This window comes from Ochotona princeps, chromosome 20, assembly GCF_030435755.1.
Source record: "Ochotona princeps isolate mOchPri1 chromosome 20, mOchPri1.hap1, whole genome shotgun sequence".
In the NCBI taxonomy this organism is placed as follows: Eukaryota; Metazoa; Chordata; class Mammalia; order Lagomorpha; family Ochotonidae; genus Ochotona; species Ochotona princeps.
The window spans coordinates 16,369,198-16,396,372 of record NC_080851.1 but is presented as its reverse complement, the minus strand read 5'-3'; the positions used below and the strand labels follow the sequence as shown (position 1 = coordinate 16,396,372).

At 44.9% G+C, this 27,175-nt stretch overlaps 1 protein-coding gene across 1 annotated transcript in view; it reads left to right on the top strand.

The window, feature by feature from the left end:
- The window catches only part of HECW1 (HECT, C2 and WW domain containing E3 ubiquitin protein ligase 1), a 154,332-nt gene that overhangs the window by 11,698 nt on the left and 115,459 nt on the right, over positions 1-27,175 (top strand). The window contains exon 3 of the mRNA XM_058677941.1: positions 23,650-23,744. Within this exon, the coding sequence (XP_058533924.1) occupies positions 23,650-23,744 (95 nt within the window). The remainder of the gene's footprint in view (positions 1-23,649; positions 23,745-27,175) is intronic.

The window sequence follows — 27,175 nt, the reverse complement described above, 5'->3', positions numbered from 1 at the left end:
TTATGGTGTATGGCCAGAGGAGGGCGCCTGATTACCCACTGCCATTGAAACAATGGGAGCTCCAGGGGCCTCTCCCTGACCAGCTGCCTCCCAGTGGGTCAGAGGTGACTGCCCGTGACCCAGGCAGTTGACACCCCACACACACCCTTCGGCACCTCCCTCCCCCCCAAGGCAGCTCAACCCAGAGGACTCAGGCCACTGTGGGCATCTTGGTCATTTGAGTTGTGAAATTGTGTACCCAGACTCTGTTGCTGCAGAGTCTGACAACTAGACAACATCCTTATAAAGGATCTAGGTTCCTTTGGGGATCCTAGAAAATGTAGGACTCTCCATGGCAGTTGGGCTATTGCGTTGTGTCTGCCTCATAGGGTATCTGAGGACAATAATTCTAAAAGACTTCAGGAAAACAAATCTTCTAGTGTTGTTTGCTTAGAGTAACTCAATTACTATTTTTTAATACATGCAGCTGGGCTCAGCTGGCCAGTCTGAAAAGCTTCATGAGGGTCCATAGTCCTTGCTGATTGCATGTTTTTCTCAGAGGTTCTTCACCATTGGGGCTCACATTGCCCAGAAACACTGCTGTTATGGGACCCTAAATGGAGAGCAGGCGCACACCTGCCATGTGTCCCCCAACTCATCCAATTCCAGAAGGAAGAACTGAGTATGGCAAGGCTGGGACGACCTCTGATGAGTCAGCCACCGGTCATCTGCCCATCCCTTTCCTTGCCTCCCTGCATGGCAATACGACCTGGATTCTCACCCAGATTACTGCTTGCTTCAATTTCATAATCCCAGCATCTGTCAGAAAATCATCCATCAAACGCCTTTTCAGGTTCACTGTTTTCAAAGCCTGTTCATCACATTGTCTTCAGTTGAGGCTTCTATAACAAAAATGCCTTAGGTTTCAGAAGCTTGGGGAGTCCAAGATCAAAGTGCGGGCAGATTTGGCAAGGGCTTTGTCTGTTTCAGAAATGGTGCCATCTTGCTGTGTCCCCATGCTTGGTGGAACCAAAGGAGCTGGTGCCCCCGTTCAACTTCTTTTATGAGACTTTAGCCCCATTCATGAAGGTCGAGTCCGGGAATATAATCACCCCCTACAGGCCCTACCTCTTAGTAAGAAGTGGGCTCTTTTATGGTGGTTAAATTTTAATTGGTTTTTATTGAAAAAGCAGATTTATAGAGAGAAAGAGAGACAGAAAGAAAGATTTTCCATTCTCTGGTTTACTCACCAGATAGCCACAAGAGCTGGAGCTGAGCCAAACTAAAACCAGAAGCCAGGAGCCTCTGCTGGCCTGCCACATGAATGCAGAGTTCCAAGGACCTGGGTCATCCTCTGCTGCCTTCCCAGGCCATTAACAGGGACTGGATCAGAAGTGGAGCAGCTGGGACATGAACTGGTGCCCATATGGGATGGTGGTGCTTGTGTGCAGAGAATTAAGCCCGTTGAGCCACCATACTGGCCCTGTGATGAACTTTCAATATCTGAACTTGAAGGAGATACATGTAGACCGTAATAGCATCTTACCATGTTAAAAAAAATAGGCACACAGCTCCTAATTATATGTAACAGCAAATCTAACCAAGTCATCTTGCTGTTAAATTCCTAACGACACCTCCTTAATGTGGTGAGCCGAGATGGCTTCACGTGGGAGTTGTCAGAATTTGCCTCCTCACCCTACAGCTTGGCTTCTAAATGAGAGGCCGTGGGATTCCCATGGCGGCTTGCAGGCTCAGCATCCCCCTGGTCAGCTCAAGTTGTCTGTTCGTCTATAACATGAAGGCAGCGCACGCCTCCCCAGGCGACTCCATGCAGATTAGCTGAGAAAGCCCAGCAGCTGACATGCCCAACCACGTGTCTGGGGGGTAGCAAGTGCTCAATGTGGAACAGAGTGTTTGATGTCTTTGAAATAGGGATTGCACAGGCAGCCCCCAGAGCACATCTGCTCCTTGTTCCCCCTATTCAGGGCTCCCCTTCCTTGTTTCCTTCGCATAGTTTCACTTAGTTCACATAGTTTGCTCATACAGCCTAAAAGAAGCAACCAGGCTTTGAGAGAACCCCCCTCCGAGAAGGCAGCTCGAGGGACCCAAACCTCCAAAGTTACAATCAGTCACTCCTCAGCGGAGCTAAGGGACAGCGATGGAAATACTCTTGCAGTGATAATTCTGTCCCTTTGATGTTACTATATCCCACGTGATACCATGTATTTTATGTCATGCATCTTGCATGTTAAAGCAATATAGCAAAAATACAAGAGCAACTGAGGTGGAGATAAGCTGGATGGAAGGAGCTCTTTGGGGGGGAGATGTTCCTAGGGGAGTCAGATGGAGAAATATGGCCCAGGGAGGCCGAGAGGCGTGCCTGGGAGCTGCACAGGTAAAACGCTACCTGCTGTGTGAAGGCAAACAGAGCTGTGATGGGTGGGAATTTACGACAAAGCTGAGAAATAGGCGAATGATCACATTGCTGAAAAGTCACACAGTGTAGGAAACCACTGAGTACTTTTTAATTTTAGGATGATATCATGAAAATAGGTTTGGGAACTCTCCATGCATGGAAATGTAAGAGAAGCGCATCTGCCTCAGCCGTTGCAGCTGGGTTGCAGTGTGGGACAGGAGGGGAGAAAAAGAACCGAGATGGGGCTGCGGTGAGCAGCCAGGCTACCCTGGGCTGCCAGGTACCAACCTGAGGGTGCAGTGGTTCTGGTGAGATGATGGGGTGGGGAGGAGGTGTGAGAGTGAGAGGCCCACAAGGAAAGATGGGGTGTAGGAGCAAGGAGTCATGGCAGGCTGCCCCGAGGGCACCCAGTGTGTGAGGACCTACTGCTGTGTTCAGTCCCTTCTTACCGACTCTGAAGTTCCGATATGCCTGGGTGTGGGTAACACCTCTGACCTTCAAGCCGTGGAGGTCTGTCTCTCAGATGAAATAATGAAGGGAGACACTGGCATCATTACTGGAAACCTCCAGAAAGATGTGACCAAATCATTCAAGTCGGATTCATAGCAGTAGAAGCTGACTGCTGGCTTCTGTTTGGGCAGATGTGAGAATCTCCCAGGAAGAGGAAAACTCTTATGAACAACAAACACACAACTAAAGTCCTGTGAACCCGAACTTAGGTTTTCCCAGATTAACCCTGAGTTGCCGTATCAGTGGGAGAAGATGTAGCCACGCCTCCCCTGGATGCAGAAGTGAAGGTTGTTCCAATACCTGGCAAGATTCTCAAGTGACGCCAGGTGAGCAGCGGAGACAAAGAGCCTACTTATTTGTGCCCTGGGTGAAATACCCTGTAGAGGAGCACCCGACCTGACTTTGGGGTAAAGACCTCGTCTCCACCCACGGACAGCAGGAGCTAGAAGGTGAACTTGGCTGACAGGAAGGAAATAATTGTGACAACTGAGTGGCCGGGGAAAGAAAGCACCTTCCAGGGTGGAGAGGCTGGGAAAGGGGGTGCGGGTCAGGCTAGAGTAGGTGAGACAGGCTTGAACAAGGCAAAGGAAGCTAGGACCAACAATTATAGGTGAGTTGGGCATGACATTTAGATCACACAGACCTGTTAAATCACTTTACATAGGGGAATAGCATTGTTGTATAGCAGCAATAGCTGTGATGTCAGCATCCCATATGGATGTGTTTGTCCCAGGTGTTTCACTTCTGGTCCTCCAGATTACGGCCTTGGAAAAGCAGAAGATGGCCAAAGTCTCTGGGGGCCCTACCACCATGTGGGAGACTGTATGAAGCTCTTGGTTCCTAGCTTTGACCTAACCCAGATCTGGCCATTATGGCCCTTCTGGAAAGGGAGAAAGCAAACAAATGTGGAAGAATATCTTCCCAGCACACCCCCACCCCCAACCCCGCTGACTCTCTCTCTCTCTTTCTCTCTCTCTGGATAATGAGTAAGCAAGGAGATAGAAGAATATATCTCCCCCTGCCCTGTGTGTGTGTGTGTGTGTGTGTGTACGCATGTGTGTCAGGGGGAGAGTTCTGCTCCCCTCTCAAATTAATAAATCATTTTAAAAACCACTTTATGTAGAAAAAAAGGCTTAATTAGATTTAAATTCTAGATATTTCATCCTGGAAGTAGTGTGGAAATTGGATTTTAGGGTACTGATACTGAAGAGCCGAGACTACCAAAAACCATCCGAGGAATAAGCAGTACTTTGAATGAGAGGAAGGGAAGAGGATGAGTTGGGCAGAAGCCAGGAGGTGAGAGCAGCCTGGTCTGGATGGGAGAGAAGGGTAGAGAGACCCACACGGGATAGTTGTTAGAAGGGCAGTTTTTGCTCAGATGGATGCTTACATGGGAAGAAGCCTGATGCAGACTGGGAGATGGGAAGGGCAGAGGAGAAAAAGGAAGAGAGGAGAAGGAGGAGCAGAAGGAGAGAACTTAAAGAGTGGCAGATTAAATTTGGCTGCCCTTGTCTTGATGGTCCTTCCCTTTGAGGCAGGCTTCTCTGGATGCCCTCTCCAAGAGCTGGAGTGGACTCTGTGGTATTGTACTGTTTCCCACACTGAAGCAGTGCCATGCCAGCTTCCAGACCAAGGCCTTAAGGTCCTGGAAATTTCCACCTTCCACCTCTTGGAATATTCACTCGCAGAGCCCTGAGACAGCTGTGCTAGGTGAAGCCCTACCTGGCCACATGAGAGGCCACATGGGGAGCAGGCAGGCAAGGCCCAGCTGTTCCAATCATCCCCACCCTGGCAAGAGGCCACATCAGAGGTCCAGCACCATCTGCTATGAATTGCAACAGCAGTTGAGCCCACACCTCAGAGAACTTGGAGAGGTAATAATAAAATGCTATTTTAAGCTGTGTTTTTGGCTTGGGTTTGAGGCAGCTGTAGTAATTAGAGTATCAGGGAAACCAAAGAGTATCCCTGGCAGTGAGGGGAGAGGAAGCCACCAAGGGGGTTCCACAGAAGACAATACCTGGAGGGTTCCCATGGAGGGTATCCACAGAGGAAGGTGGTCCTTTGTCAGGATAATTCCTGCATTGAGAAAGAAGCAGGCTGAGGAGGAAGATGACCAGTTCATCTTGATTTGCTGGGATTTTCCTGTTTTGGGCACTGAATGTCCTGAATCCCGATGCTGCGGGCGTCTGGAGTTGCAGCCGGTCAGGGCTGTGTCTGGTTAACATGAAGAGTGAAGTGCAAGCAGGGAGATGAGTGAACAGAGATACAAAGTGTGGAAGCCAAGGAAAGTTGCTACAACAGGAGGGGTACCTGAACAGGGATACAGTTAAGCAGGAGTTGTTTAGGGATTCATGTTCTTTAGGCTGTGGAAGTGAGTTTCTACAGGATTTTGTAAGCATTTTCTTTAATCCTAATGATCTTCTCATTGCTGGGCAGGAGTTTTGTGTTCATCCTTTTTATCTGGGTTTTGAGAAGTGTGAGTGTTTGGTTCCAGGCGTGCCCCTCTTGATGGCAGGCTTAACATTCTTGGGTCATTTGTGTTCCTGGCTGTCTACATAGGGCGATACCTGAGCGTTCTGCTGTCTCTATCAATACCTCCAACTGCCATTAGGGAACAGGGGTAGAACCTCTGGCTGCTTCATGCTGCCAAGGGGGTGGAAGGAGGCACTGCAGAGAGACAGACCCCTCAGAGCTGTTGTCTGTCTAAAGACCTTTGGCTGAAGGAACTATCATTGATAGACTCTCACTTGCTATTGGATTGCCTTTTTCTTTTTCTCTTTAGCCAGCTATGGCTGTAAAGACTTTCTCCTCTCTGGAATTACATGCCATTGACCCTGGATTGCAATATGGAGAACAGTTAAATATATCATAGAAAATCAGGAATCTCTGTGTTCTGGACTTGGTATGCGTAGGAGCCAACTCTAAAGCATTTTCTTTCTATTTTTATCCATCTTCATCTGTCCCAGCATTTGACCTCTACAAACTTTTCATAATATACCTTTTACTCTTCTTTTTGTCTTTCTCAGCCTTTAGCATCAAGAAGGTATTTTAGTGCTGACAGCTTCTTCCACAAATCTTCCACAAGATACTTTCCCTTCATTTTGGGTTCAAGGCTACACTGTCCCTCTGAGACAGAGGGAATGTGCATCAACAACCAGTGTGATCGTGTATGAACCACCCAGACTCATCTAGACACTAGGTTCTAAGCCTCATTTGAAGTCTGGCCATGGAAGTGCACCACTACTAGAGACAAGCAGGCAAACAATAAGAACTAGAACTCACAACCTGAGGAAGAGAGCTATTCCCTGAATGACTGCACTTCAATGTTGGACTGTGGGATAGGAGCCTGGGAGGACGTGTGAAATAAAATCAGAAGGAAATGAATTTCTTTCCCTTGAACATCTAGAACTATCCAGGGCTCCTGAGAGCAGATGGTATGGGTGGTAGGAGCATGCAATAGAAACTCCAGGATCCTCCAGCCTGTTGAGTCATGCAAGGAGGGGAGTGAGACACCTTAGTCTCGGGATAGTGAGACCTCCAATCAGCCCCGGTTCCAGTAGGACATGGTTGTGGGGAGTCGTCTCTAGTTACAGCAATGTGGACATTCCTGCCTGAAGTGTCCAGTGTGACTAAACCCATAGCACTTTTTTTTTTTTTAAAGATTTTTATTATTATTGGAAAGCCGGATATACAGAGAGGAGGAGAGACAGAGAGGAAGATCTTCCATCCGATGTTTCACTCCCCAAGTGAGCCGCAACGGGCTGGTGCGCGCCAATCCGAAGCCGGGAACCAGGAACCTCTTCCAGGTCTCCCACGTGGGTGCAGGGTCCCAATGCATTGGGCCATCCTCGACTGCTTTCCCAGGCCACAAGCAGGGAGCTGGATGGGAAGTGGAGCTGCCGGGATTAGAACCGGCGCCCATATGGGATCCCAGGGCATTCAAGGCGAGGACTTTAGCCGCTAGGCCACGCCGCTAGGCCCAACCCATAGCACTTTAAAACCCCATGGTAACCCTCATCAGCGTGGCCTAAGACCACCACTAGCTCTCTTACCTCTTTCTTATCCCTCCTTTCTCATTGTTAGATCTCCTCCTGGTCTAAATTGTGAAGACCAAACTGATGACCTTTGGGAGGTTTTCCTAAGTAGTCTGTGATCCCATAGCTGGCTCTTGAAACTTGCTTCCAAAACTTGAGGCTGATTGAGTAATAAACTTATCCTTTAGTACGGGAATGAAGAGACAGAATGGATGATGTTTCTGCTGGTGCCACCAAGCCCTTTTACTAACAAGAAGGGAAATGAGAAGGTTCTGGAAGAGTGATTTTCACCTATCCAGATATGGTAGAGTAAAATTTGAACTCTAAAATTTTGAAGAGTAGACAGTCTCCATCCCTCTTGAAGTTATTCTACACACAGCATGAATCTTTAGCTCAAGACCCCAGACAGGATGGCTGAGGTTTGCCAAACGTCTGTTCCCAGACGGGGCTTCAGCTGCATCAGTATTGTGCCAATTTTGAATCTCCACAAAATGGTATACCTAATAGTCTTCTCTGAAGGGTTGTGCAGCTGCGGGCAGAGAGGCTAAATGTGGCTGGTGAGTATCTGGGGCAGATGCTGTGTCTAGACCTGCAGCCTGGCGGGGGAGTCAGTGTCTGAAGGGCATGGCAATCTGATCGCAACAGCATCCAATTAGACAGACAGGCACAACAGATGGGAACCAAGGTGGCCCGGGATGAGTGTTCCAGGAAAGTGGCTCATAGTTGGGGATCTCTATGTGGGCTATGAAATATGGACCCTGGGCTGTGGTTTGGGGTAAGACTACTGCCCTGAGTGAAGGAATAGTATTGGTGTCATTAGCGGCTGAATTTCCCTAACTCTACCAATATACCAGGTACACACTGAGCACCTTAAATAAATTAACCGCTGTGAAACTTAGGTGGCATGTATTATTATTCCTTTTTGTTGAAAAAGAACTGGAAGGCCAGGACACAAATACAAATGAAGGGCAAGGATTTGAACCTGGGCACTGTGCTTGCAGAGCCTGCTTATTGGTCACTACAGTAGCCTGATGATCCCCAAGTAAGCCAGTCCAGCTTTTACTACTATTTGGTGGCCCAGGGTGAAATTCTGGGCCTAATTGGGGTAGCAACCTATACAGTACCAAACATGAAGGTAGGAATCATTATTATTCCTTGGGACTATCCCTCTCTTGTGGGATTCAGAAGGAGAACCAAGATATCACTGTGCTATTAAATTCATCAATAGATGGTATGGTGATAAAATAGATTAATAGCAAACTCTACCAAAAAGGAGATCACAAAGAAAAGTCAAGATGGCTAATACCCATATAGATAGCCTTCCCCCATCAAAATGATTCTTTAAAATTATTGTTAGTAGTAGTAATAATATCTGAGAGACGAGAAATAGCAGAGAGAGCAAGACAGAGTGCTCATCTATTGGTTTACTCCACAAACAGCAGTAGTTGGGCTGAGACCTGAGCCAGAAGTCAGAAACATGATCCAAGTCTCAAAGATGAGTTGTAGGACTGAATTATTTGAACTGTCATCATGGTTTCCCACAATTTGCACTGATGCGGAGACTGGGTCAGGGGCCAGAGCCAGCAGTCAAACCCAGGCATCTGAACTGCTCGGTTGAACCTCTGTTCATCAAATGACTCTCAGCAGGGAGCTCCATGTGACCCACCATGGAAAGCTATAGGGAAAGTCATGCTAAGAGGCATGACTTGGGACTGCAGTTACTGCCACATACTTTAATCTAGAATCCCCCCTTTCAATGCATTTGTCATCGATGCTTGACTTCCACTTGTGTATGCATTAGCAAAAGTATTAGTAATCCCCTAAAGAAATTTGAAAGTTAGAAATTATCCATAATTTCAAACCTAGATAATATTTTAAGCATGTTTTTATTATTTGCTACCAGCATCTTCCTTGGTAGGAGCTCAAGTAAGAGCTAGAATCATTAAATAAGCAAGAATCATTAAATACACCAAGTAACAATAATAAGTAGGTCTTGTCTTTTGACCCCTGAACCTAAAAACATAAGAGAAAGGCCAGAGGAATAAGGTGGAGGTCAGAGGTTAAGTGAGCTTTGGGGTCAAACCCAAGGAAAGATAGTACCAGAGAGCAATCAGAGGCAATTGACCTAACTTCTGGTAACATGGGGGTGGTAGGGCAGTACCACCTGCAGAAATAGAGGATTCTGTTGTCTGGCAAGATGGCCCAATCCACACTGGGAATCTGACCAGCCTGGCCAGGAATAGGATGCTGGAGGAGGAGCCAAAAGTGGGAGTTTTATTGTCCTCATGTTCCCAACTTACTTCTGTCTTTTGATTCCTGATATTATCTGCCAAGTCCATGGTCATGCACGGCTTCAGCTATTCTTGATGAGGACAGAGATCCATGGGGCACCAGGAACTTCTTTCTGCATCTACAGGTGCCTTATAGTGGAGGGAACTGGCTTCTGCGTGCTTTGTCTGCCTGGGGCCAGTTCAGTTACCCAGCTGAGACAGGTCTCTTGTCAACTGCAAGATCACTTTCAAATAATGCAGATACATTGTTGGTATCAGCTTGGACAATCACTGGAAAATTCAGAGTCCAAACAGCACAAAAATAAATACAACCTCTCCCGTGTCTAATACAAGTTTCATTGGCATGAATACCACTTTTAAAATTCTAGAGTTGATACAATCTAAGAACCTTTAGATTCAGTCTTTCCTTGCAATTAGCTTTTAAAATCTTATTTATTGATTGATTTGAAAGGCAAGAAGAGGAAGAGGAGAGAGAGTGTGTGTGATAGAGATGGGACAAGGAAGAGAAAAGGCAGGAGAGAAAATGGGACAGAAAAAGAGAGAGAGAAACATTCCCCACCCGACGGTTCATTCCCCCAAATAACCGCAGCAGTCAGGGCTGAGCCAAACCCAAGCTTGGAGCCTGGAACTTATCCTGACTTCCCACCTCGTGTCAGGGACCCATGTACTTGAGCCTTCACTTGCTGTCTCCTACAGTATGTGTGAGCAGGAGGCTGGAGTTAGAAGCAGATTTGGGACTTGAATCCAGGTGCTCCAATATGGGATGCAGGCATCCCAAGTAATGTTTGGCTGCTCCAAATGCCCATCCCTAATCCTTGAGTTAACAGCATTCTCACTTGGTCTCTCTGCCTGATTTTATTACTATTGATCTCTATTAGCATTGGGAATGATAAACAGTAAAACAACAAGAAATATAGTTTCAGAGGTTATGCTTTAAATTGTGTCAATATTGTGTCAACAATGAGTGATAAAGGAAAAAGGCAAAGAGAGTATGGGTTCATGGGAAAAACAGTCAGTGCAATCTACAATCAAACCTTACCCTTTCTTGTTCACCTAAATACATGTCTTATCTGAACTTAATACGGAAAATGAACTTTAGAACATCCAGAACCAGTGAAATAGACATAGATGGCTGGTTACTCAACACAAAGTGTTTGTTGCTTTGTGGACTAAATGTTTGCATGGCTCTCCCTTCATATGTTGAAGCCCTGATGTGATACACTTTCGAGATAACCATGGTTGGAATAGATCATGAATGAAAGTGGCCTTCATAATGGGATTAATGCTCTTATAAAAAGAGGAAGAGTTGGGACTGGTATGGTGGTGTATCAGGCTAACCCTCTGCCTGTGATGCTGCATCCTGCATGGGTGCCAGTTCAAGCCCTGGCTGCTCCACTTCCAATCCAGCTCCCTGCTTATGGCCTGGGAAAGCAGCAAAGGATGGCCCAACTCCTAGGGCCCCTGTGTCCACATGGGAGACCTGGGAGATAGTCCTTGTTCTCAGCTTTGGATCTCGTCAGCTCTGGCCATTGCAGCCAGTTGGGGAGTGAACCAGTGGATGGAAGAGCTCCCTTACCTACCCCCACTCCACCACTAGTAACTTTGACTTTCCAGTAAAACAAATGTCTTTTTAAAAAGGAGGAAGAGTTGCATGGTGTCTTTCTTTGCCACGTGGAGGCTCAGAATAAAAGTCTGCCATCTGCACGCCAGGAAGGCAGCCCTCGGCAGGAACCAGATCTCCAAGCACCTTGATGTTGGATCTCACAGCTCCCAGACTCTGGGAAAATAAATGCTTGCTGTTGAAGCCAATTGGTCTATGTTAATTTCTGGTAGCAGTTCGAGACTGCTTTAGATACTTACAAACTAAACTCTGAATGAAAGTGTAGCCGTCTTGTCAGGGCTTCCAGTGGTGTCCGACTGTCACTGTGCTGTCAGCTCAGGGCCTGACCACTGGCTGCTTAGCCCACCTCCTACAGCGCCCTCTAGCTGCACCTCCTGGCAGCTTTTGTGTTTTTGGTGGAAATCTAAGACCCATTTGGAAAGTAAAAAGAGAATGTGGTTCATCTTGGTGCTGTCACTGACTGAAGGCAGGAAGAGGGGATGAGGAATCCAAGACACGTGAAAAGGATCAGGAAAGGCATCCTGAGAGACTCTCTTACAAAGACAGGTGGGAGGAAGAAGCCAAGCTTACAGGAAGTGCCCAACTGGCAAGTAGGCACGAAGCTGACAGGAAGGCACCAAGGAACATAAAGCCAGTAATCCTTGCTTAGAAGTGTAGAAGTGAAGAAACAGTTGCCACTGAGAAGTTATTGAATGCTGAAGGCTGTGTTCTAATTTTGCTCTCTTTGCTGGAACTAAAGGACAAACATGCCTGGAAACACCTCCCACGTAAGCAGGAGCCTCCTTTATCTCAGCTGCCTGCTCACATCTCTTCAGGATGGCTCTTGGTCACCTTCTAGACACTTCTCTGAGAATACCGAGATGAAAAGCTTCACCCCTCTGTGAAATCTCCAGTTCTCCCAAGTGGCCCGTGTGTGCTGGTTCACATGCTGAGGACAAAGCACCGTGTCCCAGGACTTACGGATGGTGTGCATCCTTCGTCCCTCGCTGTCTGCTCTAGCAGCCCAACCCTGCCCTGCTGACACAGCACATCATTGTCTACAGACCCTGATCCTGTTGGCCACACCAACACAGCCTCATTGTCCAGATCAGTGCTTCCATTTTAGGATTATGCTTTCCCAAGATGCAACGATCCCAGCAAACATCAAATCTACACATTTCTCTTCTGTGAAATCCCCTGGCAGTGGAGCACAGTGTCCCCTTTGTTTCAAGCAAGAGACGTGCTTTTCTGTCATGGCTTCTTTTTCAGCATGAAGGACCCCTCACAGTGGCCTTACCTACAGTTACCGTACTGGAGGTCGGAACCAGCTGTGCCAGGGAAAAGCAGCTGCCGATTCCCACCCAGAATGGGCCAGGCACTCTAAGTTACCATGTGCTCTGTGTCAGGGAGCCAGGATGGATGAGTGGGCTCTCTTGAGGCTGGGAACTATGGGTCTAAGTGTTCTTTTTCTAGGCTTCTCTTCTCACAGAACTTTTCCACATCCGCTCTAACAGTTATGTATAGTCAACATCATCCCCAGGGAACCCACAGGATTAGTGGAGCCCTCTCAAGCTCCTCAATAGTCTTGAATGTGAGCTCTGACCTTCTTACCAAGACACCTGTTTGTCAAGATCTTCTCATGTAGCCCTCTGGCTTTCTCCCACGGTTCTCCCTTAGACATAGCTGCAGATGGTAGTATTTAATGTCTTCTTCCTGACAACATGCTATCCATATAAGAGATCCTATTGAGACACCTTCTCCCCAGCACATTGCCATTCATGCATTTGTCCATTTATCCCAATATACTCCTGTACTTCCTAGAACCACTCATCTGGAAAATGTTGATGAATATATTTTAATAGCATGCATTTTCCAGGAGGTCTGGGATACCATCCTGCTGGCTGAGAGTTATCAGTACAGGATGTGAGGAAGAGCCTCCATCGCCTGTCTGCCTTCCTACCAAGGGCTGTGCCTTGTATTTTCTGTAATTCTTTCTGGAGCTTTTAGATGTTGCAATCTGTAAGTCCCACAGCCTCCTGGTTTACCTGTCTTGTGTCAATTCCAGCACTCAGACCTTCACCATCTGATCAGCCAAGACCCTTCCCAACACTTGACTGAGATTTCAACACCTGTTCCGGTAACCTGGGATTAGAGGCTGTTAGGGCGCAGGAGCCACCAGACTCCATGGTGATGTTACTACCACTCTGTTCTTGGCCTCAGAAGAGCTTGCAGTCTGCCACCTGCATTCTGGATGCAGCAGGGGAGCCTTAGACACTGCTCAGTGGGTTCTGTCTAGGATAGAGAATAGCGGTGCCAGCAATTGGGTGATGCCCCCTTCTCAATCCCTGTGCATCATCTACATTTTTCAACCTCTCTCCAAAGATTTAAAAGAAAATTGTTGAAAACCCAATGACTCTTGGTTTTATAGAACCTCCATATTTATATCCTATTTACTTTCCAGCCTTATTTTTATTTTTTTGAATTTCCTTCTTTCTGCGTTCCTTCAGTTTAATTTGTTGCTCTCCCTCTAATTTCTTGAGATTACTGCTTAAGTCACTGGTTTTAAAGCATTCTTCTACTCTAATGTATGCAATAAGACTGTAAATTTTCCTCTAAGCAGTTTTTGATTTTGCTTTTATTTTGGTAAAAATTCTTAGTGAAGCACAACACACACATAAAAAGTGCCCAAACGTGAGTGCGGAGCTTATGAATTTTCAGAAAGGGAATTCTTGCCTGTAAACATCACCCAAATCAAGAGGCAGAGTGCTGTTCCTGCTTTAACCCGTTCTGCTTCACTGCCTCTTTGCACACATCTGTGCTTCTCTGTGGGATCCTTTTCTTTTCCAAGAGAGAAGAGTGGCCTTTAGCATTTCTCTCAGCTGCATGCCTTGTGGGGATACTTTTTTCCCCCAGTTTTTGTCTGAAAACATCACCATTTCTCACTCAACACTGGAAGAATTTTACAATCTGTGAAGAGCTCTAGGTCAGCTGCTGTCTTCTTCAGCACTTGGCAAGGGCCACTTTCTGTCATCGGCAAAATCAGTGGACTGTCTGTGTCATTGGAATGGATTGAAGGTGTTTTCATTTCTGATGGTTTTTAACACGTTTGTCTTTGTCTTTGGGTTTCAGCAGTTCAACTATGATGTGTTTAAGTGGGTTGTTTCGGAGGATTTATAGCGTGCTATTGTCTCCTCAAATTTTGCCTGGACCCCACATTCTAGAACTCTAGCCTTGGTTGTCATTCTGCTGGCCCCATATGTCTCTTTGCTCTCCTTTCCCCATCCATTGTTTTATGCTCTTCTGTTGGGGATATTTTCTGTTGACTCATCTTTCAGTTTACTATTTCTCTTTCTGCTGAATCCTATCTGCTGCACAACACATGTGTTGAGTTCCTAATTTCAGCTACTCCATTTCTCAACAATTAAATCCTCATTTTAATTCTGTCCTATTGGTTGTATTCTTCTGGCACACTGCACACACGATGACTCACTTTGTGCCTGTGTCGGTCACAGTTTCTCTTTAAACTGATTACTTTGACATCAGGATCCTATTGCTACTTTCTGTCCTGTATTTGCTTGCTGTGCTCAGTAATTGTCTATCATGTTGAATATGCTGAACATGAACTATAACAGTGTAGGTGACAAAACCTTTCTCCAGAGAGGGTTTGCTGTTCCTTGGCAAGGCAGTGGCAGACCTTAGCACCTTAGCCCAACAAGGGGCCAAGCTACATGAGGCACAGGCTGCCTTGGGTGAGCATCAGCCTCCCCACTGCTCACGCCTGCCACCACAGACCCCTGCCCATGGTTTTCAGAGAGTTCAGGCCTGGGCCTTCTACCTGTCGGATCTCTTTAGTATCAAGAAATGGAAAAACTTGCCTCTTCAGATGTTCTCATGACTTTTTGGAGCTTCTTATTTCTTTTGTTAAAAAGATTTATTCATTTTTATTTGAAAGTCAGAGCTCCATCTTCCCTCTGCTGGTTCACTCTCCAAATGGTTGCAACGGCCACAGGTGGGGCACTTTGAAGGCGGGAGCCAGGAGCTTCTTCTAGGTCTTTCTTGAGGGATACTTGCACTGCAGATGGAAGCTTGACTTGCTAAGTCATGAAGCTGACCCCAAGATTCTTATTTCTTAAAAACTATCTAATTCACATTTATTAAATTTAGAAAATACAAATGATTGTATTACTTCATAGGACAGATTGGGAAGACTTAAGGTTTTATACCACTGATACTGATTAATTTGCCATAAAGTACTGTTCTTGCCATTTCTTCTTGCTGAAGTTAAATATTCAATTTAATTTTAATCTTATTGTGCCACAGTTTCTTGATCTTTCTGAGCATTTGAAGATATCATCCTTTCAATTTCTTTTTCTAGATAGTTGCTGAAGCTGACTCATAGTTATTATAGATTCTTAACTTAAACATTTATTTTCTTGGATTCTTAAAATATGGCTTATAACTAACCCACATCTATTTTGTAATGAAATATTATCATTTTTCAGTTTGGGATTTTTACTGAAGAATGTTACTGTAAACATAATTGGGTTCTTCTGCACAAATAAGTGAGTTCATTCTGGAGAGCCTGTCTCCACCCTGCTGATCCTGGTCTGCCTCATTCATGACCTCTGACGGCCACTTGATTTGTACCATTTGGGATTTTCTGCGTTTCAGATATAACAGCAGTGTGCATAGATAAAAATTTACCATGAAATTCAGATAATTATAGTGTCAACAAGTGTGCAATAGCTGGGTGTCAATATATATTTTTAAAGATTTATCTATTTTTATTCGAAAGGCAGACTTACAAAGAGAGACAGAGAGGTCTTCATCTTCTGGGTCACTCCCCAAATGGCTGCAGTTGCTGAAGCTGTGCCAATCTAAAGCTAGGAGCCAGGAGCTTCTTCTGGATCTCCCTTGAGGGTCTAAACTTTCCCAGGCAGATTAGCAGGGAATTGGATCATCAACTGAGCAGCCAGGATTCAAAACTGGTGATCCTATGAGAAGCCAGTACCACAAGTGGAAGCATAACTTACTAAGCCACAGTGCTGGGCACCACAGCAACATTGTTGAAGAATATTTTTTACTGGTTGCATAGTTCTGGGTAGTTGTTTTCTATACAGACTTTGGAACTCTCCTTTGTCTTCTGTTGTTTTTATGCAAGAAGTCACCTGTCAGTATAATTGTTGTTTTAAAGTAAATTACTTTCATTAGTTCAGGGATGTTCTTTTTCATTGTTGTACTTTGCTTTACCAGTTACTTCGTTCTTTGATTTATAGAGTTCTTTGAATCTATAACTTGATAGAGTTCATCAATTTTGGATAAACACTTTTTAAAAGATTTATTTTATTTTTATTGATAAGTTAGATGTATAGAGAGAAAGAGAGACAGAGAGGAAGATCTTCAGTGTGGTGATTCACTCCCCAAGCAGCCACAACAGGAGGAGCTGAGCTGATCAGAAGCCAGGAGCCAGGAGCCTCTTCTGGGTCTCCCACGTGGTTGCAAGGTTCCAAGGCTTTGGACCGTTCTCAACTGCCTTCCCAGGCCAAAAGCAGGAAACTGGATGGGAAGTGGAGCAGCCAGGATTAGAACTGGCGCCCATATGGGATCCCAGCGCATGTAAGGCGAGCACTTTCAGCCACTAGGCGGCCACGCCAGGCCCTGGATAAACTTTCAAATTAAGCACTAACTTCCTTTTCTTGGTTTAGATTTTTTTTAAAGATTTATTTTTCAGTAATGTTAAAGTGGGAGCAAGAGGGAGAACTTGAGAGAAAGATCCACCTTCCATCCACTGATCCAGTCTCTGAATGGCTAGAATGGCCAAAGCTGCTCTGGCTCAAAGTCAGGAGCCAGGAATGTCCTCCCCATCTCCCGTGTGGGTGCAGGGGCCCAAGCACTTGAGCCATCCCCTGCTGGTTTCCCAGGCATGTTTGTAGGGAGCTAGAGAACTGTGTTTCAAGCCATCACCCGTATGGGATGCCCCATCCAGGAAGCAGCTTTATTTGCTGCAGGGCAATGCCGAGCGCTCCGTCTAGATTCTCATCACGCAGGTGTTTTTCAGTCTCTATTCTCTTTTCAGTCCTCACTGCTTACTTCCTTCTGAACTTCTCACTCTGACTTATGTTCCAGTTCCCTAAATTCTCCCTTCTGTTTAGTTGAGTTAAATTCATGCATTGAGTTCACTCTTTCAAAATTGCAGTTCTTCAGGTTCAAAATGGCTGTGGTTCTTTTGATAGTTTGCATTCTTTTATAATCTCAGTGCTGACTTTTATTTCCTTGAATCTTTTAAGTACAAGTTCAGTAACGCTTCTGTCTGAAACTCCAATATCTGCTTATGTTGTCTGCAGCTTCTTTTGGTATTTTTTTCTCTTTTTATATAATGCTTTGTTTCAACATGTGTGCCATCAGCTTTCATTGAGAACAGCACACTGAAAATAAAAGCTTGGGGCCCGGCGGCGTGGCCTAGCGGCTAGGGTCCTCGCCTTGAAAGCCCCGGGATCCCATATGTGCGCCGGTTCTAATCCCGGCAGCTCCACTTCCCATCCAGCTCCCTGCTTGTGGCCTGGGAAAGCAGTCGAGGACGGCCCAATGCTTTGGGACACTGCACCCACGTGGGAGACCCGGAAGAGGTTCCTGGTTCCCGGCATCGGATCGGCGCGCACCGGCCCGTTGCGGCTCACTTGGGGAGTGAAACATCGGATGGAAGATCTTCCTCTCTGTCTCTCCTCCTCTCTGTATATCCGGCTTTCCAATAATAATAAAATCTTTAAAAAAAAAAAAAAAGAAAAGAAAAGCTTGAAGAAAATGCTCGTTTGTTTTCCTCCTGATGGCATGTGTGTGTGTTGTGTCTAACCATCCACAACAGCCTTGATTGAATTTCCTGTCTTGAGATAGGAGGGTGAGTGCTGGTATGAGTCTAAGCAGGAGTGCCACTACGCAGGTTCCCCACATGCGTCGGGGGGAGTTGATCAGTCTTCCACTTTGGAAAGCCTTGGGTTTTTCAGTTTTGTTCTTTTCATGTCCCAAGTCTGCCAAAAGTTCTTTTCAGCATCGTTGTCTCTCAGGTGATTGTTTCAGAATTCACGCAGGCAGCCCTGGCAATACACAAACTCCAGTTTCTGGGCTCATCTCCGAGTCTCCATTACCTTCTGGATCTTGACCTTATTATTTTTCCCCCATTGCTAGGTCTCTGATGCCTTTAGGCAAAGATTTCCAGGTTTGAGGTTGGGAGGGGCAGGGGGAATTGCACGGCACCTAATTATGTTGCCATTCCTAAGACTAAGTCTCAGAGGGTCTAAGTAACTCAGACTGCTAATGAGAGGAGCCTCGACAACTTTACTTACACCTATCTGGTCCACACTCCTGTTTTTCTCTTAGTTCACATTGCCTCCCTACACTACACATAAGACAAATAAACAATGAGCCATTGTGTAAGAGATGCATTGTATTCAGGCTTTGACAGGGTTTTCAAATTATCATTTTGCCTAGAAATGCAGAGAAAAATAGAACTTTAGTAAGTTTGCTGGGACAAAGTATCTGAAATAGTAACAACCTTTGAACATTTCTGGACCTTTGAGCCTTGATACTTTTCTGAGAGAAACCAATAATAGCTATCTCTGGCAATTTCTCTGTCCACACTTGAATGCATTCCCAAAGTCATGTAATATCAGGACATAGGAAAAATGTGTTCTCTATCAAGCAGTTAGGACCCATCAGGAGACCATGGGTTAATAAGAAGGCAGTGAAGTCAAATGAAACATATGGTTCATAAATCAGTTCCCAACAGGTATTTATAGAAGTCTCCTGTATTACACGACACTGAAAAGACAAAGATAAATAGTGCCTGGTCCTTTTCCTGGAAAAGCTCAGTTTGAGGTAAACAGATCAATGTAAAGTCATTTTAAAAAAATCATAAGGATGGGTGTTGGTGAGCTGGGAGGTCACTAGGACGCCTGCCTCCCATTTAGGAGTGTCTGAGTTCGAGTCCACACCTCTCTCCTTCTTCCCATTTCCTGGGACTGTGCACCCTGGGAGGCAGCAGGTAATGAGCCCTGTCACCCATCTGAAGAATCTGGAGTGAGTTCCTGGCTGCTAGCGTCTGCCTCGACCAGCTCCAGCTATTGCAGGAGTTTATGGAATTAAACTGTTTTTGAGAGATTTCTGTCTTGGAGACATTCAAATAAATAAATGAATGAATAAGAAATTTAAAAGCTGTATAATACATTATTTATATGTTGAATTATCACATTTAACATTTACGGATGCCTTTCCTTCCTACTCCATCCCTAAATAAGAAGAAATTTTAAATAATTTAATACCTCTTTCGCATTTAAAATTTAGATTGTTCTAGATTACAGATGTATTTATATTAGATAAAAAGGAAAATTCATATGAAAATGAAGCTGTTGGGGTGGACAGGTGCTAAGACATCACAAGGGGTGCCCTTATCCCATTTTGGAGTGAGTGCTTGGGTTCAAATCCCAGCAACATGTTCAATTCCAGATTCCTCTTACTGAATACACACGGAAAACTCCAGATGGCAGCAAGTGGTAATTCAAGTCCCTGCCATCCAGATGGAGAGACCCACATTCAGTTCCAGCCCTGATTGTGGAAGCTTTCTCTGTCACATGGGAGAACTGGATTGCATTTCCCTCTGCTGGCTCTGCCCTTAGCCTAGTAGTAGCCACTGCAAGTGTTCAGAGTGAATCTGCAAATGAGAGTGAATTCTGAGTGCCTCATTTCTCTCCAAAATCCGCAATGTTATAGCTCAAAGGAAGGGAAGAAAGAAGGTGGGGAGGGAGGGGGCAAAATAACCTTAGCCTAGAACCTATCATAAGAGTACCACTACGCTTTAAAAGTTTCCCAGAATCCTTGGCTCAAAGTATGCGTTCACCTGCGCATCCAGCAATGGAATTCAGCCTAAGATTGTGTGCAGTTTAAAGCCATTGAAATGCCTTTGATTAGAAATCTGTTAGTGGACATTCAAGAGACCTGTTACCTAAAAAGTCACTCCACCCAGTTGAACTTCAGGTGGCCCTGCTTGGCTCCTTCACCCTGTGCTCCCCACCACCTGCAGGGGCAGTCACTCATGGGCTGAACAGCGTGGACTCATCGTGAGGAACAGCAAGTACACGTGTTATGTCTCACTGCCACACTAGGGTCCCTGCATGCTTCTTGACCTGCCAGAAACCTGCTTCCCAGGCGGAGATGGTAGTGGGTCCAGGTGTGGAGACCTTATTGCAAGGAATTCAACTTGAAAGAAACCTCATTTCTTGTCTCACACGAAAGAAGAATTTTTATACAGACAATTTCAGCATGAAAAGCAAGATTGATTTGACAGAGAGAGAGGTCTCCTGCCGTAGTGACAGGAAGGGACACCAAGGGAGGAAAGACCTGAGAAAACGGTGGAACTGCTGTCTTTCGTGCACCATCTTGGAGACGAGGAGCAGAGTGTAGCAAAGAAGGGGGTGGTTTGTTTGCAATGGGCATCGTAGTCTAGCACTTTGTTCAGAACCAAAGGACATCAGAAGGGTGTGACTGCTGGCTTTCTTCTCCCGTTCTGATGCTAGGCTGTAAACGCATGAGCCATCTCTGACAGTAACTGAGAGAGCGGGTTGGTCTAGGCTATGTCTCCTTGCTTTCCCCATGACGGCAACTCTGAGTGGTAGGAATTGAAATTCTGATTTTGTCCCTTTGCATTCTCTCAAGGGGACAGAGGGACAAAGTTAGGGGGAATGTGCTCTTGGAAGGCTAAAACATGGGGAGAAGCAAGATTTTATATTTTAAAAAGGTAACTTCACCAGGAACCAGACGCCCTCACTACCTATTAGTCCGCCTGACTCCCCACATTCTAACATGTGGAGGGCAGTGAGGTGTCTTAAAGCATATGTCTACCAGAACTTGGCAAGGTAGTCAACAGGCATGCAAAATAAGTTCGGGGAAAGAATGGTTCCAGAAGGAAAAGGAAGGTTCAACACACTGAAAATAAGGTTACGTCCGCTCAGAGCGAGACTGGTGTGCAGTCAGACAGCTCCGACAGTGGGGAGTTTTTACAACCTCAGCTCAATCAATTAAAAAAGCTCAAATAATGAATTAAACGTTGATGGGAAAATATATAATCTTGCTAGTAATCAGATATGGTTATAATGAGATTCTATTTTAAGCTTATTTTTCATTTCTAACATCAATGTTCACAAGGGTTCTATGAGATGATCTGAGTCACATTTTCCACGGGAAATATGAAGTGCTATTTGGAAAGCAATTTGACTGCAGAGAGAAGCCTTAAAATATTCATAGTTTCTAACCTAAGAAAGAATATTGCAATATTCATATATTGTACATCATGCGAGCTTTATTAGTCTGGCTTAGGTTTAGCTACATATAGCAGAAATCCTAAAATAACAATGGAAATGTGTCTGCAGGAGAGGCCACAAAATGTAATGCTTTAGCTAGCCATTATCATCCAAAATAAAAACGAGATCTCTGTCATTAGGAAGGGAAGGCAGACTGGACACTGGGCAGATAACTGGCCATCTTTGCTCCATTAGTTCTGGGAGGTAAAGTTGAGTTTAAAAATAATTTGCCAAAAAAATTTGCAAGTTATACATCTTTCAAATTGTACCATAGAATAAAGAATGTTGCCTAATTTTAAGTAATAGTTGATTGTGTCTATTTATCATCAATTTTTTAAAGTCATTTTGTAAAATTGATACCCTCAAGCACATAAAACATTGAGTTTTATTTATACTTTCATTTATCGTTCTTATTTTCTATGATGAGATTTTCCACATAGTTTTCATTTGTGCTAAGAACATTGTAGACAATTTTTTGTAAGATCTATTTATTTTTATTGGAAAGGCAGATATACAGAGAGGAAGATTTTCCATCCATTGATTCACCCCCAAGCGGCCTCAATGGTTGGAGCTGGACCATTCCAAAGCCAGGAGCCAGGACTTCTGGGTCTCCCATGCAAGTGCAGCATCCCAAAGCTTTGGGCCATCCTCCACTGCTTTCCCAGGCCACAAACAGGGAGCTGGATGGGAAGCGGGGCTGCTGGGATTAGAACCGGTACCCATATGGGATCCTGGCTCATTCAAAACAAGGACTTTAGCCACTAGGCTACCATGCTGGGCCAGACACTGATTTTTTGAAACATTACAACTAATGATAAATTCATGTTACCATATTTGAGAAATAAAAGATTTCTCATGTTTTCCCAAGTAAAATAAATATAAAAGGGGGAAAGTGAGCCTGGCATGATAGCCTAGTGGCTGAAACCCCACCTTGCATGTGCCAGGATTCCGTATGGGCAACTATTCGAATTTCAGTTGCTGCACTTGCCATCCAGCTCCCCACCTTATGCCTGGAAAAGCACTCTGGATGGCCCAAAGCCTTGGGACCCTATACACGCGTGGGAGACCGAAAAAAACCTCCTGGCTCCTGACTTTAAATTGGCTCAGTTCTGACCATTGTGGCCCCTTGGAGAGTGAATCAGCAGGGGGAAATATTTCTCTATTCACTTCTTTCTGTAGATCTGCCTCTGCAGTAAAAATAAATAAATCTTGAAAAAAAAAAGGAGGAAAAAGAAAGAAAGAAAGAAAGAAAGAAAGAAAGAAAGAAAGAAAGAAAGAAAGAAAGAAAGAAAGAAAGAAAGAAAGAAAGAGAGAGAGGAAAGAAAGAGACAGACTGGGGGAGGGAGATATGAGAGTGTTTTCAAATTGTAAGGAAAAAAATCCTATAAACTATAAACTTGGCCAAGTAGGTGACCTTTAACTCAAAGTCATATCATTGTGGGTTTTTGTCTTCTACAAAACTCAATGCCAAAAGGGGACCTGGCATGATCGCTCAGTGGCTAAATCATCACCTTGTAAATGCCAGGATCCCATCCGGATACCAGTTTGTGTCTCACTGCTCCACTTCCCAGCCGGCTCTTTGTGGCCTGAGAAAGCAGTGGAAGATGGCCCAAAGCCTTGGGACCCTGCACCCACATGGGAGTCCTGGAAGAAGCTCTTGGCTCCTGCTTGGGGAGTGAACCAAGAGAGAGAAGATCTTCCTCTCTGTCTCTCCTTCTCTGCATAAATCTGGTCTGCCTTTCCAATAAAAATAAACAAATCTTAAGAAAAAAAAGTTCATGGAAGAGTATCACTGTTTAATCATCACATCCACTAACGTTTACTGAGCATTAACTTGAACACAACGCATTTTTATCTTTTTTACCATCATCCAAATGATGCTCACAGGTTATTAATCCTATAAACACCAGACATGTTGTGTGAAAGGATGCTATATGACTTCCTCACTGTAAACTGAAGAGCTGAAATTTCAACCCAAGCATTATGATTCTCCAAAACTCTATCTTGCCAGCTTTGCATCTATAAAAGGTCAAAAGGAAATGACTGATAGCACAAAGATGCCACCAATGACATGTATAGAGTTCAGAAAATATCTCTCCAATCCATGATTTTCAGTTATTTCACAAAGTCTTCCTTTAAGTGACCAAGTCATTAATCATAGCTAATTAAACAATAGGAAATTATAGAAGATACAATTGTTGGCAGGATATCAAACCATCCCAAATCTTAAAAGCAGCAACCTTCAGGGAATAGAACGGATGTAGAGAAGTCGAAATAATGGGTCTCCCTTAAGGACAAAAGCAAAGGCCCAACAGCTTTTTAAGACATATCTTTAGGAGGAAGTCACACTTGCCTGTGAGGCCATGCTCAGCCTGTCGTCATCCATGGCTTAGCTGGCCCTCGGGAGGAATTTGGTCAGAGTGCCGTGTCTGTCACTCTAGTTCAGTCCTGTTTCGTTTCTCTCTTTCAGCTGAAACTAAGATCTGCTTCAAATACTACCATGGTGTCAGTGGAGCCCTGCGAGCTACCACCCCCAGTGTCACGGTCAAAAACTCCGCGGCCCCTGTAAGTCCCACAGTCTCGTTTCTTCTTCTTTGGCCAAGTTAATTCTGGTGCTTCTTTATGTTCCTTTGCTGCTCTTCTGTACGTGCATGTATGTGCATGTGTGTGCTACACATGATTGTGGAGTTATAGTGATGGTTGTGTTATATGTAGAGAGACAGATACAGCTGGAAATGGCGGGAAAGATCAAGTCTGTAGGTCAGCCTTAGTGCTGTGCGGGGTACTTGTTTATTTATTTATTTTTTTTAAAGATTTGTTTATTTTTATTACAAAGTCAGCTATACAGAGAGGAGGAGAGACAGAGAGGAAGATCTTCCGTCCGATGATTCACTACCCAAGTAAGCGCAACGGCCGGTGCTGCGCCGATCCGAAGCTGGGGACCTCTTCCAGGTCTCCCACGCGGGTGCAGGGTCCCAAAGCTTTGGACCATCCTCGACTGCTTTCCCAGGCACAAGCAGGGAGCTGGATGGGAAGTGGAGCTGCCGGGATTAGAACCGGTGCCCATATAGGATCCCGGGGCGTTCAAGGTGAGGACTTTAGCCGCTAGGCCACGCTGCTGGGACCCGGGGTACTTGTTTATTATAGAAATGTCTGGCTCAGTGTTTCTAATATTAATACGCTTAACAGTTCAGAATAAATCTTCCTTGGCAATGTATTTTTCTTTCATTCCTCAGTTTTAAATATTTATATTCCTTTATGTCTTTATTTCTGTTGGGTTTATAAATAATTCATGAGATAAAACTGATTACCACTGATGGATCTTCATCATGGCACTAGGAAGCAGCGGGGCTTAATGTCTCATCCTTCCTTGCTTCCTTCGCAGGAAGACACTGGGCCCAGAGAGTCAACATCATATATTTCAGGGCCAGCAATTAGGACGGTGTAGATCCAGGCCTTACATGCCATCCTTTGTCCCTTACCTTGTGCCTTTGGTCAGTCCTACTGTAATAGATAGCATCACTTCTTAAACCACAGTCTGTTTTTTAGCTTTGTGACACTTTTTTCTTTGTTATGAACACACTTGATTGGTCAAAATCCACCTGGAAGTGTCCTTGCTTTTCCTTTTCATGGTAATTAAAAATAATCAACTTGGGGTAGGCTCAACAAAACACAGTGAGGACAGTGCACACAAGTGGAAATAAAACCAACTTCTGTTTTCCCTGTGTTCAAATATATGAAGTGTTTGACATGAAATATGGAACAACTCAGAAAGGACTTTGACCCCAGACAGGCACACCCGGGCCATTTTGGGTATCTTGATTGAAGTTCCTGCTGAGTGGGAAGATCAACCAATCTGGAGGGCCTGGAGCCTGGCTGCTTCCATCCTAAACGCTCCAGCAGCACTGGACGCCCTGCTGGGCTGGCTCAGCCATAGGGCAGCGAGAAGAGAGCACAGGCTGGGAGCAAGTTTGGCCTGTTTTCCTATCCCCATTATACAGATTGGAATGTGGTGTCTGTCATTTATGTGAGCAAGATACGAATTTAAATGCAGAGGTCTCTGAAATTGCCCTGAGTATGAGTCCTTCCCTTACAGGCCCACTTTAATAAGCTGTACTCAAAAGGAGGTCCCTCAAGAAGTCAAACAGGCCCTGATAATGCATCAGCTAACACTTAGGGCTAAGGGTCGGCTGCCTCAAGGCAGAAAAAAAATTTCAGAAAAACCAAGCCAGAGTCCATGCAGGCACAGGCTCCCTCCCATGGGAGAGCACCTGTACTGGTGGTGGTGGTTAGTTTCTGCAGTAGTTATACTGCCAGGGTTGCACTGGTAGTGGCCTCTGGTGTTCGGACAGCATGGGGTGCTTTTCAAAGCAGTCTTCTTTACCATTGCCCTGGTCGATTCCCGGGGCAGACAGAAAGGATATGACTGACAGGTGCAGTGAGTGACTTTATGGTAATGGAGCAGAACATATCTGCCTTATCGTACTGTTGAAACTCATTTTAGTTATTAGTGCAACTCAGTAGCCTTCTGGGTTACTTGCCCACACTGTTTCTAAGAAGGTATTATCTAGTTGCTAGTGGGTTTTATAATAACCTCTTTTAAAAGATTTACTTTTATTGCAAAGGCAGATTTATAGAAAGAAGGAGAGACAGAGAGAAAACTCTTCCATCTGCTGGTTCACTTCCTGAATGGCCTCACCTTACATGCACTGGGATCCCATATGGACACCAGTTCAGGTCCTGGCCGCTCCAGTTCCAATCCAGCTTCCTACTTGTGGCCTGGGAAAGCAGTTGAAGATGACATAAATCTTTGGGACCCTGCACCTGCGTGGGAGACCTGGAAGAAGCTCCTGGCTCCTGGCTTCTGATCAGCTCAGCTCTGGCTGTTGCCGCCACTTGGGGAGTGAATTAGCAGATGGAAAATCATCCTGTCTCTCCTCCTCTCTGTATATCTGATTTTATAATAAAAATAAATAAATCTTTAAAAAAATAAAGACTATTAAACCCTTTGAAAAAGAAGCAAACAACCTAAACTCAATCTTTTAAAGAAAAATTGCAGTGGTCAATATAGACATGACAAGCTGTTCTATCAAGAGAATGAGAAACCAAGGCCCGTACAGGAGGAAGATATTTGCCAAAGGCATATCCTGATACAGGACTGTTAGCAAGAATAAACAAAGAACTCTTTTTTTTTTAAGATTTATTTATTTTTATTGGAAAGGCGGATATACAGAGAGGAGAGACAGAGAGGAAGATCTTTCATCCCCTGGTTCACTCGCCAAGCAGCTGCAACAGCTGGAGCTGAGCCAATCCAAAGCCAGGAGCCAGGAGCTCTTCCGGGTTTCCCATGCGGGTGCAGGGTCCCAAGGCTTTGGGCCATCCTTGACTGCTTTCCCAGGCCACAAGCAGGGAGCAGAATGGGAAGCGGGGCTGCCGGGATTAAAACTGGCGCCCATGGGATCCCGGCACGTGCAAGACAAGGACTTTAATCACTACACTATTGCACTGGACCCAAGAACTCTTAAACTCAATAATAACTAAATGAGAAACTCATTTAGAAAATGGGCAAAGCCGCTTGGACACTTCACCAGTGAAGACATGCCTGTGGAAAGTAAGTATGACAAGGCAGCAAAAGTTATGTGTCACTAGGGAATGGCAAACTAAGACAGCAATGAGATGGTGCCGCTCTCCTATCAGAATGACGAAATCCGAATGTCTGAGGAGAGGCTGGCAAGGATGGGGAGCAAAAGGAACTCTCATTCACTGCTGGTACAAACGCAAATGGTACTGCCACTTTGGAGAGTTTGGCAGTTTCTGAAAAAAGTCTGACCATATGATCACACGCCTTGGTATTTATGTAAAGAAGTTGAAAACTTATGTTCACAGCAAAACTGCACAAGGAGGTTTATAGCAGCTTTAATTTGTAATTACCAAAACTTGGAAGCAACCAAGACAGCCTTCAGTAGGCAAATGGATAAATACACTGTGGCACATCC